General features: G+C 39.2%; 1 protein-coding gene across 1 annotated transcript in view; it reads right to left on the bottom strand.

Moving 5' to 3' along the window:
• The window catches only part of ASZ1 (ankyrin repeat, SAM and basic leucine zipper domain containing 1), a gene marked incomplete at its 3' end in the record, with an annotated part of 41,325 nt that extends 32,354 nt beyond the window's left edge, over nt 1-8,971 (bottom strand). The window contains exons 1-3 of the mRNA XM_082011176.1: nt 7,423-8,971; nt 5,747-5,843; nt 219-341 (exon numbers count right to left, since the gene is read on the bottom strand). Of these exons, the coding sequence (XP_081867302.1) occupies nt 219-341; nt 5,747-5,843; nt 7,423-7,527 (325 nt within the window). The 5' untranslated portion in view covers nt 7,528-8,971. The remainder of the gene's footprint in view (nt 1-218; nt 342-5,746; nt 5,844-7,422) is intronic.
• Between the last annotated feature and the right edge of the window lie 9,604 nt (nt 8,972-18,575).

The following is an 18,575-nucleotide window of genomic DNA, read 5'->3' as shown; positions in this document are numbered from 1 at the left end:
TGAGAGAGAAAGAAGAAGAAAACCCATCAACTGTTTCCAGATCAGTTCCAATTTTTACTTTAAAACTACTGCTTTTACTTCAAAACTGTGAAAGCTAGACTAGGTCCCAGTTCCACTGTGAACTTTGATTTTTTCCCTGAATATGTAAAAAGAGAATAAGGATAGGACAATGTCTGGTACCGAACATTACCGGTCAGTATTTTTCATTCACATCTTACCTATTTCAAAACATGCATTAGCACCTCTGTCCAGAAGAAGACGCACTACTGCAAAGTCAGCTACACTGGCAGCACACATCAGTGGAGTCCATCCAAACTGAAAGCTAGATTCTATGCTTATACCTGTCAAAATTTAAGATACTAAAATCATAAAACTGCACCACAATAAACATGCATTTTATAAACCTTACTCTCAATATGTATTGTTACAAAGGTTACACACTGTTTGCATTTAGTCCTAGGGAGAGAAGTCTCTTACACCATTTTCATTTTTTTAATACATGTTTATCTAGAACACCAGAAAACAACTTTTAGAACTGACACCAAGGAAGCTCTGTTCTCAATCCAAGAAGTTAAGTACCACATAAAGACTACATTAAAAAAAAAAAAGTAAGTAATAAATTTAGCTGTAAAAGTAAGAGAAAAAAAAAAGCTGTAAAAGTTCAGAGAAGGGCACAGAATCTCTCTTTTCTCCACTTATGTGCAATAGTTTTCTTCAATCAAAATTAAAAATTTTGATTCTTGCCAAGCCAAGTGGACTGCTGTGGAAGCAAATTGCTTGTCAGGCAATTAAGACCATATGGACTAGGGTTTCCCTGCTTCACAGCTCCTTTTATCCTCTGCCTTACAAGGCAGTTAACTAGCAGATACCAGTTTTGTGTTCAGTACTAACAAAATATTATCTCAACAGAAAGAAGAAATAGAAGATTATGCAATATTCAGTCACAATTATGAGATTTGTTTGTTACTCTCTATAATAGCCCTGTCTTCCTTTGTGGCTAGAAGTAAGCTTGCCAGACAGCCCTCCCAAATTCACAAAAAAACAAGTACCAGACCAAGATACTCATGTGACAACTTTCCAATTAAAATCTCTCTATATTTTTGCCATAAAAGGAATCATCTTTCCTTCAATCCTTCCTCACATACTACTTCCTCTATAACCGTTTCCATCAGCTGGTTCCATATTAGTCCAACAGTGATTAGGGATAATAAAAAATACTTCTTTACAAGAGACAGCTCTGAAAAAAACAAAAACTGTCCTAAGAAATCTGTGACAGTTTAGCTACATGCATACCTTTTAATGCAAAATGTGTATTTTCCCTGCCTTGGTAGTTTGTCAAAGATGTGCTCAGTGTAGCAACATAAGTCATTAAATCTGAGGGTGTAAGAGGTCACTGCTCTTGGATTGATTCTTCAACTCTTTAAGATCACTGGAGTTGTAGAAGCAATCAGTAAAGGGGTAATGTTCAATGAAAGCCACATGCTGAAGTACTTTAACACCTCTAGCACCTGCAAGCCACAGAATTTATGATCAAACCTTCTTAGTAATGCATACATACTAGCTGCAGTCTTTAATGTCACAGCACACCCGTTTGTCTGCAGTATACAAAACATTTCATTGAAGTCCACAGCCAAGTTCTACAAGGGGAGTCAGCAAGGGTCTCTTAGCAGTCATACCTGAACTTCCTTATAGATGAGTCACTTCAAGAATTTAGCAAGTCTGATATCCAACAGCCCACTGAAGTAACACTAGCAGGAAAGGAATACCAGAAAGCTATCACACTGTCAGTCTTAAGAAGTCCCTTTTCCTCTTAAGAAGAAAAGCAGTCCATGTAACTAGAGCTCCCATCTAGACCTTTTTATTTTAATACATATCTGAACAACCATGACAAAAGATCTATTTGGCAGGCATAGAAAGACTTATTAAAACTCTCGAGAAGGTATTTTCCTCACTGCTTTCTTTACACATATAACAGATAGTATCTGCCATGATGCTAGTGCTTGTAAGTTCTAGAAGTAGAATGGTCTTCTTGGCAATGAAATGTCAAAGCTGTATTACAGCTTGTTTGTCCTCCATGGTCTCCTGCCATCTTTGTAATGACTGCCTTGAAGTACCACACAGTGTGAAAGTCACAATGCAAACCAGCTAGAGTGTCAGAGGAAGACAAAGAAAGGACAATTGAAACAGTAGTAGTCATGTTGCTTCTTGGCTGCATGGTTATAGGAAATGTCTCCCTTTGGTTACTACTCAGACTCTCTCATTGTATGAGCTGTTCTTGAAGTAAGCAGTGTTAGTTTAGCATTTTAAAAGGCCCTTACGAAGTGCTATAAAGCAACAGTGAAGCCCAGAATAAAAATTTTAGTGAAAAATCAGGCCAGATCCAACAGCCAGAGAGAGGAAAGACTGCTGCTGCAGCTCCACACCCCTAAATCCAACCAGTGTCGATGCTGAGTGTGCATTCCCAGCAGGCACACACATACACCACCAGTCACACGGATCAACACAGACAGACAAGAGCGCTCCTGTGAACACAGACAGCACAAATGCTCTCATCCTGCTGCCCTTTGGGACATATCTATCTCCTCCAGCAGCTGGCATAACAGACACACCGGCCTCTGACCCCCCGTCCCACTCCTGTGGCTGGCACACCCCTTCCCTCCCTCCTGTCTCTACAGTCACCAGCACCCAGGCACAAGGGCCCTATGACAGCCCTGGGAGTCCCTTCCTCTGACTCCATAATTTGGGTTCTTGCTCACCCTTGGGCCCCTCTGCTCCTCGAGGCTTGTGGAGATATGCCTGTGATGGGCTGATGGCTTCCATGATGGGCCTGGGAAGAGCTGGGCCAGGGTGTTATTTGGGGTCCCCTACCTGCCATTAGCCCTCTGTGCTCCTTTGTCGGCACGAGTAGAGGAGCTTTTCAGTCACATAATCTCACAAATTATGTCTAGGAGGCAAAGCAGTACAATGCTCTTTCTTATAATCTGAGTCACAAATAAATACCTCCTCTTTAACCAGGAACAGGGAGAAATACATTCTGGCCTCAGACGAGCCCTACAGCAGAAGCTATACGAAGCATGTGAATAATGCTGAAGGAAAAGAACAGAAAAGGAAGAATTATGTTCTTTCTGTGATTACCACAGTTTCTCTGGCATCTTTTTCAGGTATTTTGTTGACTGTGGCTAATAATAGTTATGGTAGAAAGGCTGGTTTTATACAGAAAAACATAATCTCAAATTCAAAAAGGTTAACAAGGTAATGCTTGAAGAACTATGACCAACCTTGACATACAACTTTTTATCCTAAATAATTCCATGTTTGACACCAAAAACTGAGGTCTTGAAAGACTTTAATTAGTTTAAGAACAGCTCTTAGTGTTAGAATCCATTCACATTCAAACCAAATTTATCTGAGGGAAAAGTTCTAAAACGCTTGATTCTAGAAGACTTCTCCCTAATAGAAGTATTGATTTCTTCTAAGTCTGTCAGCACTTTGTGCTGCAGTTCCACAACACCTTAAAGCTGAGTTACATCAGAGCTTGCTGATGTCTCCCACTGCTGGGCCAGCTATGGATTCACGGTCCAGAGTCCCAAACCGGCTGAAAAATTATTCACAGCTCCCCACACCCTCCCAGTTTACTACTACTTTAATTCCCTGAACTGGCTCGCAAAAGATCAGATGAGCTGCAGCACTTATGCAAAGATAGGAGTGGAATAGACTGGTGGATGGAAACAGGAAAGAGGATTTGACTGTAGCTATATTTTTGATCAGCCTAGACTGTCATGAGGTCATAACATTTGAGAAAAATGAACATATGAATTATATGGTGTTAAGTATTTCACTCCCACAGCAGACCAAAATGCCCAAGTCATCTTTGAACCTGCTACTTGTTTGCATTACTTTTTGTGACACATCCCCCAGAAACTTGTTCTTAGTATGTTGCCATTTTGTAGGAGGGGTAAGAGAAGACATTACACTTGTCCATCTCCTAAAGGAGCTCTGTAAAACTGCCTCAGCACCAAAGATTGTTAAAGCAATGGCTAAGCAAGCCAGAAGACAACATGTTCTCTCTCAACCTGGAAGAATAGCCCCAACTGTTGCTAGGAAATCCACTTCCAACACAAACCCTGAGTTTGGTCGAGTGCTGGTAGCGAGCCTCCTACAAGCTCTACTGAACATATACTAAAGGCAATTTTGGAGGCAAAGATTTAATCTGACCAAGCACCCATCCTCTGAAGGACAATGTTACCTTTCTTCAGAAACACCTCCCTGTTAAAAGAGAGGCATTCACAGAATCACGGAAGGTTGGAAAAGCACTTTAAGATCATCAAATCCAACAAGTCCATCAAGATCATCAACCCAACACCACAATTGTGTTCTAATGCTCTGCAGGACAGTACTGGATGGGTCAAAATTTACTGTTAATCATATTTTCAGGAAATTATAGATTCTCTTGTGATACTGCCTTGCACATCTCGGGAGACAGGACACTACAGGAATCTTTGGCCTGACATGTTCTTACAGATACCTATCATCATCCTCTAAAAGCATAGCACTGCTCATTATGTAGCAGGCACAAACATGGAAAGTGAACTATTGCTGTTTGACTGGAATACAAACAATTAAAAATAGATGGCTGCAACAAAACAATTAAGCAATCTGATGCACAGACATCATTAAAAACTCTATCTATAAATAAGAACATATTTTCTCAGAGCAAGACAGAAGATGTATTTCATTCAGTATTACACCTCTGTGTTTCAGCCTGTGCAGTAGTTTTTACTTAATTTAAAAAGAAAACCATTCCTTCACCACAGTAAGAAACAGTCGTCTTCTAAAAGGGCAAGTAATGTCATTGCTTTAAAACTCAGAAAAACCCATTGCTAACTAGGAAACTACTTTCTTCAGCCATAAGACAGATTTTCCTCAGAGAACAAGGTCTTGGCTACTATATTCTGCTTGCTTGCTGAAGCAGAACTTCCTGACAATTATCACTAGGCAGGTTAACTCAGCTATGCAGTTTTTAATTGCCCTGGATGCTTCAGTAAGTGATCCAATCCTCCTGACACTGAGTAACAGAAACACATTACAGACACATACTGAGTAACACAACCGGGAGAAAGGCTTTTTAGTGTTAAGACAAACTACTTTTTAGTGACAAATGCCACATAAACCCTATTAGACCTTTCAGAATCACAAAATCTTTGTCCAGCTGATGTTGCCAGGACAGCAGTATTACACAGGGCACATACCAGAAACTTAACAGTGCTGTGAGTAAGAAAAAAATAATGGTATTTCCAAACCGGGGGAGCATTAAAACAAAAAGCCAGCCTCCCCTTCCTGCCCCACCCCCAGCAACCTTCAACACCAAAGTAAGACCACCCACTGAACTCTCACTCTCAATTTAAACCACCTCAAATTCAATGTTTGCAATTGATATTTTCAGGTTAAAGATGCACCCAAAAACAAAGAAACACCTTATTTCATAGTTCATACATTATAGTTTTCTCAATTTTCAGGGCTATTGACAAAAGAAATATAAATTAGAAGGGATGTGCTGGAATACCACATGCTGAGTCACTGAAAAACTAATTTCATCTTTAAAATATTAGTTTATATCCTGTATTGGAAACATTCACATATTCCTACATGCACTCAACACATTATTTTGAAATTACAAACTTTGACGCTTTAGAATTCTTTCCAAGTTCAATTAAAAATATTCAACTTCATAACTGACTTTCCTCACCAGAGTTTAAGAGTTCTTCAATTAATGACACATCACCACGAAACAGTGCCTTCTTTAATGCTTCATTCTTGTCCGCCTGCAACATTTGCTCCAACTGCTAGATAAGCAAATAAAAGTTAAGTCAAAATCTAGTAACTGTTTCAAGGTTAAAAACTACATCTTGATTTCAGCATAAAAGCACTAATGATCTCTGTAAGGACAATGCAGAAAAGGTGGGGGGGAGGAGCAAGGTAAAACTTTCCTTCTTCCATCTCTGTAGACCTGCTTAGCGTCTACTGTAAAACATACATTTTAAAATTCACTTCTCAAAAAGGCTCCATTCTCTGAAAATATAAATATCTCCTTTCTCAATACACCTGCTATCCTCCTATGCTGCTCTTAGTTTTTCTTAATGGTATTTGATTTCAATTAAGATTCTTTTTCATCTTTTGGTGCCAGAAAAACGTTGCAACCTATTTCTGTACCTTTTTTGTACATTTCATATGTTGCAAATCAGAGCATTAAAAAATGTATCTATCGGACATTAACAGTTAGACCCTGTGGCAACGTAGCTCAATGACTAGCTGTCTGGCTTCACACAGCACGAACCCACTGCTGGAAAGGGTTACCGTTCCTCTTTCCTCCTATTCCTGTGGTGGCAGAGGTATTTGTGTTGCTGCATCATAAATGATGTGGCTGAAAAATATCCTGGCCAAAGGACTAGTTTATGCATCAGACAGCTGCCCGATTCAAGTTCCTTTCAAAAACATCACTGATTTGTTCTCTATTAAAGCTGCAGATGCAGCTGAAGATTGCTGCTGGCATTTATCTAGACTATAAAAAACCCTTACATACACCGATAAGTGGAGGACTATTCACTAGTTTCTTTGCAGCCAGAAATGGGTACAGAAAGAAGTCATATTTCATGATGTTTTGAAGTCGTAACATGAGAACTTGGAATTCTACAATTTTCCCCAACAACTTTTGTAAAGATTTTAATAGTGCTTAGTGTCTAGAAAACCAAAGGTGAGAAACAGTCAATATAATAATTTAGCCCTAGTTTTTGTTCTACCCAGACAACAATTTCCAAATAATGCATATCTTTGGATAAAAACCTCAATTTAAAGATCAAGGCCCCTGAAAAACTGACTGTAACCTTTAGCAAGAGTACTGCAAGTATCCATTTTCCAATTCCAGCCATGAGACAAACCAACGGCTAAAAAGCCTTGCAGAATCTCCCCCCACCTCACACGATCAGATGCCTCCCACCTATCAGATGCAATAAAAAACCTTAAATCTTCATGTTAGCACGAAACAACCTCAGAGATTTAAGATGTAAAACTGCTTTACAGGCCTCCGGTTGCTTTCCAATTTATTCTCATGTTGAAACAGGGACTAGGGTCTACGGAGGAGAAAAGCTTTAAATACACATTAAGGTTTAATGTAAGAAGAAAAAAACCCCAAAATTTGGATTTTATTTACTCCTCGGATGAGCGTACACCACCACTGATCTGCTAGGAATTCATCACAGAGGAGGCGCGAGTGGCAGTCCCTCCCGGGGCCGCCCGCCTCTGCGAGCCCCACTGAGCCGCGGTGAGCCGACACCACCTCCCTCGCGTTACCCCACCCCGCCGAGGACGCCCGGCCGCAGGCCCCAGCTCGGGGGCGCCGGAGGCGGAGCGGCTTAGCCCCCCCACCTGCGGCTCCTGCCGCACGACGCCGATATCCCAGCCGTCCTCATCGCTGTCGCCGTCCTCGTCGCCCCCCGCCACGACGCGGGATCCCCAGGGTACGGCGGCCATGGCGCCCGGCTCCGCGCGCCTCGCCTCGGCGCCGCCGGGTCACGTGGCCCGCGGCGGCCGCGCCGCTTTCCCGCGCCCGCAGCAGGGCTCTGCGCGCGGGGCCGCCCTAACGGCAATCCGCAGCTCGTGAGGTGACGGGCGTTGCCTGGTCCACACCGGCGACAACGTTACAGCGTCAGGTAAAAGCAGTAGATGAAACTTAACGGTTATAAGCGTATGGGAACGTGACCCGGCTTACCAGTGACTTAGCTGTTCATAGGGTTGTTAGGTCACGCAGCAGCGCTACGTATGAAGTCGTTTAGGTCCGCGACGGGTAAATGTGTTTAAATCCAAGGTAAAAAAAAAAAAAGTTTCTCTCTCCTTAATTTCTGTCATCACTAACATAACTAACCTAATAGGAGTCAGTTACGTTACTTAGGTACCTACGTGCGCTGTCGCATAGGCAAAGCCTATGGGGGTGGCAGTTACGTGGGGGAAGGTTGAACAAGCAGCCGTGCATGATGAGCTGAACTCTCACCCTGCTCCCTCCCACCCGGGTATAGACAGCCACGCAGTTCAGTTGGGGAACTGTGGCTGGATTTCACGGATAATTTCTCATCCATTGCAAGGTTCGCGTGAAACTCTCTGAAGAACGTTCTGTATTTCCTCCACAGACAACGCTGCTCTTGGAGTGCTTGTGGCCCAGTCTGAAATGAATCTGGTCTTCTGCTGTACCAAAGGAAAAAGAAGGGGAAAAGTCTGGTCTTGGAGAAGAGGCAGGTGCTAGTACAGAACGGTGAGATAGTCCTTCCTTGTGCCCATGACAGCATAGAAGTGTAATTTTGGGGAAGTTAGTTTTAAAAAATATTGCACTCCATTTAATCAGAAGGTGATTGTGAAGCATTTGTTTCTTTTTTCTTTCTTTTTTTTTTTTTTTTTTTTTTTTGGTGCAATGCAATGTGTGAGGCAACTTCTACCATATTGGGAACTTGCAGGTTAGCTAGAGCTGTGCGTAGAACATACTAAGTGATATAAAAATTGCACATATTAAAAAAAAAAATCTGCATATTTCAAGTATGCACTCCTGACATTTTAACAGCTGTTTTTTTCTGGATTTTAGTTGCTTGTCTGTAAAATATGACAACCTGTTTGCATAAAAGTATTATGAAAGTCAGGTTATTAAGAATGAGGAAGTCTGGTATAGAACTAGCTGAGCATTTTAAATGAACTCCCATGAAAGAAACTTCCAGTTCTGGAAACCTGATAGAAATGCAAAAACCTTCCCTTTCACACAGCCTCCCTAGAAGAAAAGATGATAAAATTGAGTCAACTGTAACATAAACCTCGGCTTAGCCTTATGTCCTGATTCTGGATTTACCTGCATATATTAAATGTCTGTTTAACTTGATGAAGATGTAACATTTACTGGATGTAATAATTAAATATTTTTGTAGCTGTGTCAGTTCTTATAACATCATAACTTTTACTGTCAAGAGTTTTCAGTTTTCTGATCACTGGCCTGAAGATTTCTCATGTGGCTTTCTGCCTGCAGAGGAAAAGTAGAATTTATGGCATTGTCACCTAACGTCTTTGTATCTATGTGGATCTGTCAGTCCTCAACAGTATAGGTACCATATCTAGGATCAAGCTTCCATAATATTCTTTATTTGGCTCAGCCGTGTTACAGAACACGGGCTTGCTAGTGGAATTTATATTCCTAGCTGCTGAGTTCTAAAGACAATTGAACGTGCCTTTTTACAATTGACCTGATGCAGTGCAAGAAAGTTGTTTCTAACTGCTGATGCTACTATCTGTAGATTCCTTACTTTTAATACACTACTGATTATTTAGTATTTGACAATTGTGATTTATTTGTGCTGGTTCAGGTTTCAAAGGTTTGACGTTGGTTGGGTTTGGGTGGTTTTTTTGCTTCCCTTTTCTCTGCACCATCTCATGCATAATGTAAAATGCCACAACAGACACTTCAAATGCGGCCTGCATGCTGCTGCTTTGTTCACAGGCTACCTCTCTTTAAAAAGGTCACCTTCAGTAACAGGCCTAATGGTCCCTAGTGCTACAAAAAAACCCCTTTCAAAACCTTGCAGTGTAGAAGAGCCTTGCAGTCAGTGTACTTGATAGCTGTTTCAAATGTGAACATGCTGATCATGCAGAAGTTGATAGCAGGTGACCTCTCCTTATGTGTCTGCTTGGAACTTTAAATTAGATATTGTTGTTGATGTGGACTCTCCCTCTTCTTTTTCACATTCTTGCTCCAGTTCATTGGTGACCTTGAAGTCTGTCTTCATATTGCAGCTAAGCAGACTCTTCATTTTGGTTGACAGTATGGTAAGTCCTGCCTGTCATCCATATTTGCTAAATACCATTATGTTTTTACTTACTCTGGTAGGAGCAGCTCCCAACATCTTTTCCTTATTGCTATGCAATACTCATTTTACATGCAGGAGGCACTTATAGAATGGCTCAAGTAGGGAAGACAACTCAGAATGATTTCCTGTATGACAAGAGGCATCAGAACAAGCACTAAAAGCCAACTCTAAAATAAATACCTAATCTGTGTGTAGCCTAGCTCCATGTACTTGCATGTCAGCCTATACTAAATGTACCTGTCAAAAGTACAGTGAATAGTAAGGATAGCAGTCACTGGATGCAATAAATAACAGTATTCTTGTAAGAGCCTATTTTTGCTCTGAATAATAGAACTTCCTTAATACACTTTCTGTCTGTCCTCAGCCATCCTCCTTGCTGGCCATACTTGCATTCAGACTTCAGCTTGTTTTTATTCATCTGCTGACTTTTATCTGGTATTAAATAGATTTCATTAGTTGTCTGAATTCCTTCTGTATTTCTATCTGTATGTCATGTTTTGTCTCGTATGCGACTAATATGTGTATAGCTAAAAATTTTTGTTCGAACATGGTTGCCGTAATATTCCAGAATATTTTAACTGGTTCAGTTCCCTCTGTTTCAGGTCAAAGAGTTGAATCAGCAAATATTTAATGGCTGTGATGTTGGGAAAGTTACGTTCTTTGGAGGAGAATAGGAATCAGTAACTTTAAAGAGAATGCCTCTGTAAACCTTGACTACCGCAGTAACATCCTACTAATAACACAGTGGCTAATATTTTAGAGGTTTAACAGCAATAGCATTTTAGTGGAACTCTAGATAGTTCTCTGTCACAGCTACTGGTTTGAGTAACAGTCTATGCCCTTTCAGTGTTATTCTTATGTAATTTTCATCTGTGGTAACATTACTTAGAGTAAAAACCTCTGACAAAACTTAATTGAACAGTGGGACAAGTGATAAAAAGTCTTGAACCCATTCCTTTCATGTTGTCCTAATTTATTCATGCAGAGGATGAAGGAAGTCCTTGTGCAAGCAATGCGCACTCCAGAAAGAATGGACTTGGTAATTTTAAGAGATTCTCATTCCCAGAGAGGGTTAATAGCTCTGGGTCTACTGAACTGACAAATTCCCAATAAATTTTCAGCTGGGGACTGAAGTACCAGCTGTACCAGTTCCATGGTTAAGGGCAGGACATCATACAGGAATTTGCATTAAGTCCCATAAGGTAGCACAGATGATTGCAATTTCACAGGTCACATTCATGAAACAAATGGGAAACAATGTACTTTGTAATAGTTTTGGTTGTCCCGGATGAATTTTCTGCTGACGTGTATACACCTGTAGCTTCTCTTACTTTTAAGGTATTTCATGTATAAAGAAGAGCTAATATTACAAATTCTCACTCCAGACTGTAAGGCATTTATTCTGTAAAAAGCACCGGAGTGTCCTTTCTGTGATCTGTGAAATCACCCTTTGTGTTAAATGAGTTTTAGTTTTGCCATCCTAAAATTTTGTTATGAGCTGCTGCACTACAGCAAATTGAGTTATTCATAGTTATTTCAGTCATTGTTCTAATGGACTTAGAATAGATGGAAAGCATTTAACTACAGCTGTTTTGCTTCTGATAATTCAATTTTTGCAGCTGTGTTCATCCTGGCCACTTTGCTAAATGTCTCTGGATACATGATACAAAACTTTCAATCTGCTGCCAAAAGCTGGAGTACAAATTGCATACCAACAGTTTTTTCATAAAATTTGTTTGTTTTCTGGTAAAAGCCTTAAACCATTGTAAAAATGAGACCACATAAACTAATTAGTGGGGAATTCATGGGGGTGGTGTAAACCTGAATCCTTTTCAGGACCTCCTAGTGTCAGTGTCATGAAAATATCTCTTATTAACATAATAATGTATAAAAACCCTAGAAGAGGAATTACGATGTTGAAGATACTTTCTTTTTTTTTAATGTCAGTCAGGCACATTTTTACCTTCTTTCTGTTTAATCTAGAAGTTTTGATCTGTATAGCAAGTCCATGTCAGAATGATTCCTGCTTTACTAGGTGCATCCTCTCTGTAAAAAATTCCTCATTCCTCCGCTATCTCTACTCCATTCTATGCTTTTTCTTCCCCTTAGTATTGACTGGCAGTACTCCCACTTTGTTACCGTGTTGCTGAATGGTGAGTACCTTCTCTGTTTCAGCCTGTTCACTTTCTCCTGATCCTCAGGCAGCCACTTCTAATAGTAATGCCCATCTGTTAGAAACTTTGAGTATACTAATGGCTGTTTATATGATCAAGTGGTGCTTTGAACTTTCTATCCCACTTACCTTTTATTCTGATACATCACTTTATCTTATCACTTTTATCGAGATTGAAGGTTATGCAGATATTTCATTTTATTCACATAAATAATGTTTTTGTTAGTTGCCACATTCTTACTTCACTCTGACCAATTTAGAAGTAATATGGCTTCTTGGAAAAGGGACTGAATGAAAAGCTCTTTTTGCTTTATTGTGTTTGGTGGGGTTTTTTTTCTTCTTTTCTTAGCAAAACATGCAATTTACTTGTTGTTTTTGCATACTAAACCGCCTTGTTATCATAGGTTTACCACAAGATATTAAGTCTCTGATTATCTCTTACTTTTATGGCTGCTGTGGCTGCCCATCAGTAGTCGCTGGGCATTATGACAACTCCCACACTTATACTGTCTTCTTGGACTTGTTTTGCTTGAGTTATTGTCAGGATGGTGGTTTACATTATGGTCTGTGATGCTGGCTCTCTAAAGTGATACCAGTAGTTCAGAGCTCCTAAAGTTTCACAGCTTCTCTTCTGAGAGGAACTCTTCAGCCCCTCACTGAGTTCTGAGGATGTGCTAACTGGACTTTGCTTCTGATTCCTTTTATCTGATTCATCTCTTCCAGCAAAGTCAGCATCTCCTTTATGTCCACTTCAAGCTCTTCTCTTCGAGGGTAATTGTGAAACCATCCATGTCCCCAGTGGTACAAACTGGGGAAAGAGTTCATATTGGAACAGCGCAAATTTGAAACATGATCTATGGAAAAAACATCCAAAGACGTTGCACTGTTTTCCAAGTGTCTTACACCTGCATTGTTATGCTACTTTCCAATTTTTGTCCAGAAGTGTCTAACTGTGGGAGAGACTTTTATGATCGTTTCCAGGTACTCTGTCACAGCTGGCCCAATAACAGGAAGCCATAAGACTTCCTTATTTGCCAGGTGGGAGCAGTTACGTGCTGGGGATGCCCTGACTGTTTGGCTGTCTAAAGCAATGACTGCTGTGATTCTGGAGGAAGGTTCCTTCCCTCTAGTAAATCCCTAGTATTTAAATGCCCATAGTCCAGCCTCCTGTGTGCCCATATTGAACCATGTTGTTACATAAGATCCTGTACGTGTATCTGGATCTTCTTCTCCCCAGGTCTCTCTAACCACTGATATAACTCCTTCATTCAAGTTGCTGTTGCCATAGATACAACGCTTCTCTTGTTACAAAAAGCTTTTATTAGTCCCATTAGTTTCTGTGTGTGAAATCTCAGAATTATCAACAGGCACTAGTATATTAAAAAATATACATCCTGTCTAAATACCTCCTGTCTAATTTGTGCAGTAAAATCCTCAGCAGTTCCTATCCACTTTGATACTGTAAAAATGCCCTGAGTCTTAATTATCCTTTATACCAGAACTATTCTAATTATCAAAGATAAGTCTTCTTCTCTGTTATTGCAGATGTATAAGACGCCAAAACAGCTGTTTGCTCTAGATTTCTTTCTCAGAACACTTTCCTACATAACTTAGCTTGCACTAAACTTGTGGGATCCCAATTGCCCGATTGTGAGGCTCTGCAATGAACAGATTGGCTTCTGCCCCATACAGTTCTTTCCTGTGTTCCTCCTTGAAGTAGCCATTCCTTTAACCAGATTATCTAAATTATCATGGAATGTATCTGAAATCCAGATGTAGATGGGGAAGAATGGGGCCATGTAGCGTGCATGAATGATCCACGATCAGAGGTTTCCTTGGCCACATCAGCCAGTTGTAACAAACCTCTGATTAACCATTTGGCTAACTTTCTGCTAAATCTCCAGTCCATTTAGGCAGTGTTCTCACACTGGTCATTTCAGGTAGGAAGATTTTTCTAATAGGCAACTGTCCCTCTGTGAGTTGAGCCACTTTCAGGTAGATAGCATGGTAGTCAAGAGCTTTGTCTCCCCACCAAGCTCTTTCATCGTTTGTTAGTATCTCTACTTAAAAGCACATATTAAGTAGCCTTATTGTTAAGTAGCCTTATTTTAGTTACCACTTGGCATTATGTCAGAAGAGGCTACGTATTGTTAAATGTCATGCGAATAACATGAGGATTGTGGGACTACAATATGGATGAATCTATCACAAGTGGACAAGCGATGCATCATAACTTGGAGAAGAGAGGGGAATGGTAATTTTCTGTGATGGGGACCTATTTCGCTGATGTTATTGCTGTACTAGTTGGTCCTGTCAACTGGCTGTTCCTCTGTGATAACTTCACAGTCATTGTTTTTAACAGAAAAAAAGTCCTTTGCTCAATTGGGATAGAACTCTGTAGTAGTCTTTTTCTACCCTTGTCCTAAATTTTGTGAATTATATTCCCAGGCTAAATACTTTATTGTCCTCTCCAATAGAATGAAAAAAACCCAAACTTGTAGATGCTTCAGTATTTTTTAATCAACTACTTATTCCTTCAGAAAAAAATTATATTTTCCACATAATTCAATGAATTTGATTTTAGAGGGGAGAAACAAAAATCCCCTTCCTGAATGCCTCATTAATATCACAACATTTAAAGCCTTTCCTTTTTCCCCATGGGTTGGCAATTCCTAGCCATTTATATTTATACTGCTTGTTTATGTGCGGTGTTTTGGCATCAGAGACTTGAATTGATGATCCCGTGTAAATGTGAACCTTCTAGCAAACATGCGAAGTGTATGCTTGATGCTAAAGTTCAAAATTTAAAATCATTGGATGCAACAGTATTAAAGAATACTGGCAAGAGGGTGGAATTCTTGATCAGCAATAGCAAAGCTTAGGCAGTTCATTGTTGTAGTTTACCTAACTCTTGACTTAATAAAATTAACTTGCAGCAGTGCCATTTGTGGGATTCTTACTATTGTTATCATCTAGAAGAACAGACACAACACAGTCTGCTTTAAATCTTATTTTCCAGGGAAGTTGAAATTTCATCTGGGTGTCAGGATATCTAATTTGTGATTCAGAGCTCAGGAAAGTCCTTGAGGAATGAATGGTCCTACCAAGGCTCTTTTTTTGTTTGTTTGGCTTGGTTTTTTGTTTGTTTGACTTTCTCCCTACATATCTGGTTTCTATTACCTAGAGTGGGATGGGCAGGTTTGAATACAGGTGACAATATAATTAAAGGCTGTATCATAATGCTGCAGGAAAAAATACAAAATAAAGGACTTGAGTGCGATTGTGTTTTGACTTTGCAGTGTTCGCATTTTTAACATAACAGGTTTTAGAAGTGTTTATATTCTAGTTCTTAACTAGGTTTGGAATTTTTCAAAGTTAAACACTATAGATTCAAATAGCAAAATTAAGTCTAAAGACTCCAGCAGAGATACAAATACACTGCTCTTTTGACTTGGTTTTACCTAGTCATCTTCCCTGTTTATTCCTACTTTTAACCATCCTTTCCATCCGAGGTCTGAAGAACAAGGCATGCTGTTTCATTTCCTCCTTTGTGTGAAAGAGTCTGTTGCCTCACCAGTTGACCTTGCTTAATTTTACCAGGATCTAAAAGCATCACAGCAAGAAAGCAAGCTGTGTTATTATACAGTACCCATTAAGTTTCCACGTAGGCTTATCCGAAGGAGGAAGAAGACAAGGCAGGGAAGGAAAGGAAGATGGTCTTTGTACTGAGAGTAGAGCTAACATTTGATATCTACCGAGCCGAGGGCAAAAGGAGGTTCCTTACGGCAGGGGGAGAAGAGCAGGCCAGTGGACAAGGCAGACTCCTGTGCAGCTCAGTAGTTCAGAATAATTAGATGTTGGAAGTGGCAACAAGTGGCTGTTCAGAAGAGCTTTTGAGATTTTCTCCACATTTTGTACCAAGTCATCTCTTTTTCCTTGAGCCCTCTGATACATAAGTAATTAACAAATTTGAAGAAAGATAAATTAACATATACAACTTCTAACATGTTTCCCTTTCCTTGTTTATTTTTATTCCCCTTTTTTTGCAATCTCTTCATTTCTTGTCATGAAACTACTTTTGGAAACAAACAAGGAGTCATGCTTACAGACTTTTTTCCCTACAAGGTAACATAAACCACAACATGCATCTCTAGGCATTGCTTTGGCTAAAATAAGGTCAAGATCAGTACATTAAGAATGGAATTTTTTTGTTTTATTAAGCTGTGTTTATACTGAACTGGGAAGATGCTGAATCTTTAAAAAGAACCAAGACTAAAAAAAGTACAATACTGAAGATACATTTTAAAAAATGTTCACTAGATTGTGGTGATAGGGATAGTATTGCAATCTGGAGTAGCAGAAAATAGGAACTGAGACTGTCACAGCAGAAAATTATTTTCCATTTCAAATGCTTGTAGTGCTGTAAACATTTACAGAAAGTTGGTTGCGGTGGTTAAACATAAACATAAACATAAACATAAAACAATGTTTCCATCATTCCACAATAGCTTTCTCTAGAAAATATATATAGTTCATGCTGAAATTTTAGTGTTATATGCTGAGTACTGTTGCAGTCAAAGGACACAAGTGAAGCAAGATATAGGAAGGGGAAATGCTGTCAGCTATTTGCTAAGAGTGGTTATTTGCTGAACAGCTCAGCTTAAACCTGCTTCACTAAAGGCATCACCAAACTTGGGCCTATCCTAGACCTCCAAGATAGTGCTTGCAGGCTGCCCACTCGGTATTGAACACCAGAAACATCAGCATTCTAATCTGGGGTGACTCAAAAGCATAGAGTACAAATTATTGCTGGGTAAGGTGGTTACTGCGCTGTATGTAAACACTGATGAGCGGCTACTAATCTTTTACATTAGAATTTCTGTACCCACCTAGAAATAATATTTATGTTGATTTCCATAGGAGCTGTGGATGCTTGCACATCAGAAAGAGTATTTAATACTATATATTCAAGAGATGACCTTTTTTGGGTAGTGTTCAGCATGCTGCTTGTGCATACTTTACCTAATCTGTTAACTTTTGCAAAGCACCTTGAGAATTTCAAATTAAAGCAATTAAATAATTCTGAGATACTAAATTAAATGCACTAAGTTTTGTAACAAGTAGTAGATCAGAATCTATTAGTAAATCACATAGATTTCTAATAAATGTCAACACATTCATTTCTGGTAACATTTTTTAAAATGCCTTAATAATTTTGTTGTTATTTTCTACAACATTTACCACTACTGCAATGTTTAGTTTAATGGGCCTTGTTCATATTAGACCCATTCCTGTTACAGTGTTACGACAAAACTCACCTGTACTGCTTTACAAATTGGCTTCAATAAAGGTGTTCCTATTTGAAGTTTTGTTGCTTACTTCTTAATAAGATAGTTTGGTCCTAGGCCTGCTTGCAGGAAAGTCATGGCTATTATTAATTTTAGTGTGGGAGGCATATAGGTTGTGTGATATAGCTTTGTGTTGTAGTACAACAGTCTAAAGAAATACACTATTTCTTTAGCCTCTAATACAAAAAATGCCACTATCTGAAGGCAGTGGAAATTTGATTGTCAGCTATGGAGATGGTAGTAGTTGGCCCAGTTGTATCGAGAACTCCAATTCCAAGAGATAACAAAATTTAGCTTCCGTTTTGGTGACATGATTGTGCCATTTTCTTATCTTTAGTCGTAACATAGCATTACAGTGTATTACACTCATTCATCTAGAGCAGCTCATGAGATTGCTGCTGCTTTTTTCACCCTGCCAGATGTTTGCTTAAAAAAAAAGCAGAGGGTGGTAGTCTGTTATATGCTCCTAAACATGTGTTCTTCTGTACAGTGGTCTAAAACTGTACCTGTTCAGAGATAGAGGAAGACATAGCAGGAAAGAAAATATGTCATTGGACTTCATATGTTCTCAGGCTACTCATTTCTTTGTAGCAAAAATTGGCTAAATTAGTGCTAAAACTAACTCTTGAAATTACACACTATGTAAAGGTTTAGGTGGTGAGTACAGGGAATTTCTATTCTTCTATAAGCCTTAACTCCATTCAGGACTATTAAATATACTTGTAAACTCTTTTTGATCCTAATCAGTTCAAGTTAAGGTTTGTCATTTTCTGTATATATGTTTGATGTACTAAACCAAGAATACATGCTGGAAGAACACATTTTAAAAAAAGTGTTAAATAGGACATTCAAACCTCTTCTAAGCCTCATCTACATTACCTAAACAGCATAGCATGAGTATTTACAAATAAATGAGCAAACAGCTGTGTTTGCTGAAGAAAACTAATTTTGTAAGGAATTAATGTGACCTTTTAAGCATAATTTAGGCTTGAAGAAAGTTAGCCTGGAAAAAAGGAATTAGATTTCTCTGTTACATCTGGGATCATATAGTGTTAAGGATGTTTATGCTTTCAAATAATTTAGAATTAATTTGTCATTTTTTTTACTGCTTGCATTTTTTTCTACTTTTGGTATGTAAATACGGCTTCTGTTTAACATCTA

The sequence above is a fragment of the Phaethon aethereus genome (assembly GCF_964289735.1).
Source record: "Phaethon aethereus genome assembly, chromosome: 1".
Lineage (NCBI taxonomy): Eukaryota > Metazoa > Chordata > Aves > Phaethontiformes > Phaethontidae > Phaethon > Phaethon aethereus.
The sequence above is the reverse complement of the archived record's forward strand: the minus strand, read 5'-3'. Positions and strand labels throughout refer to the sequence as shown.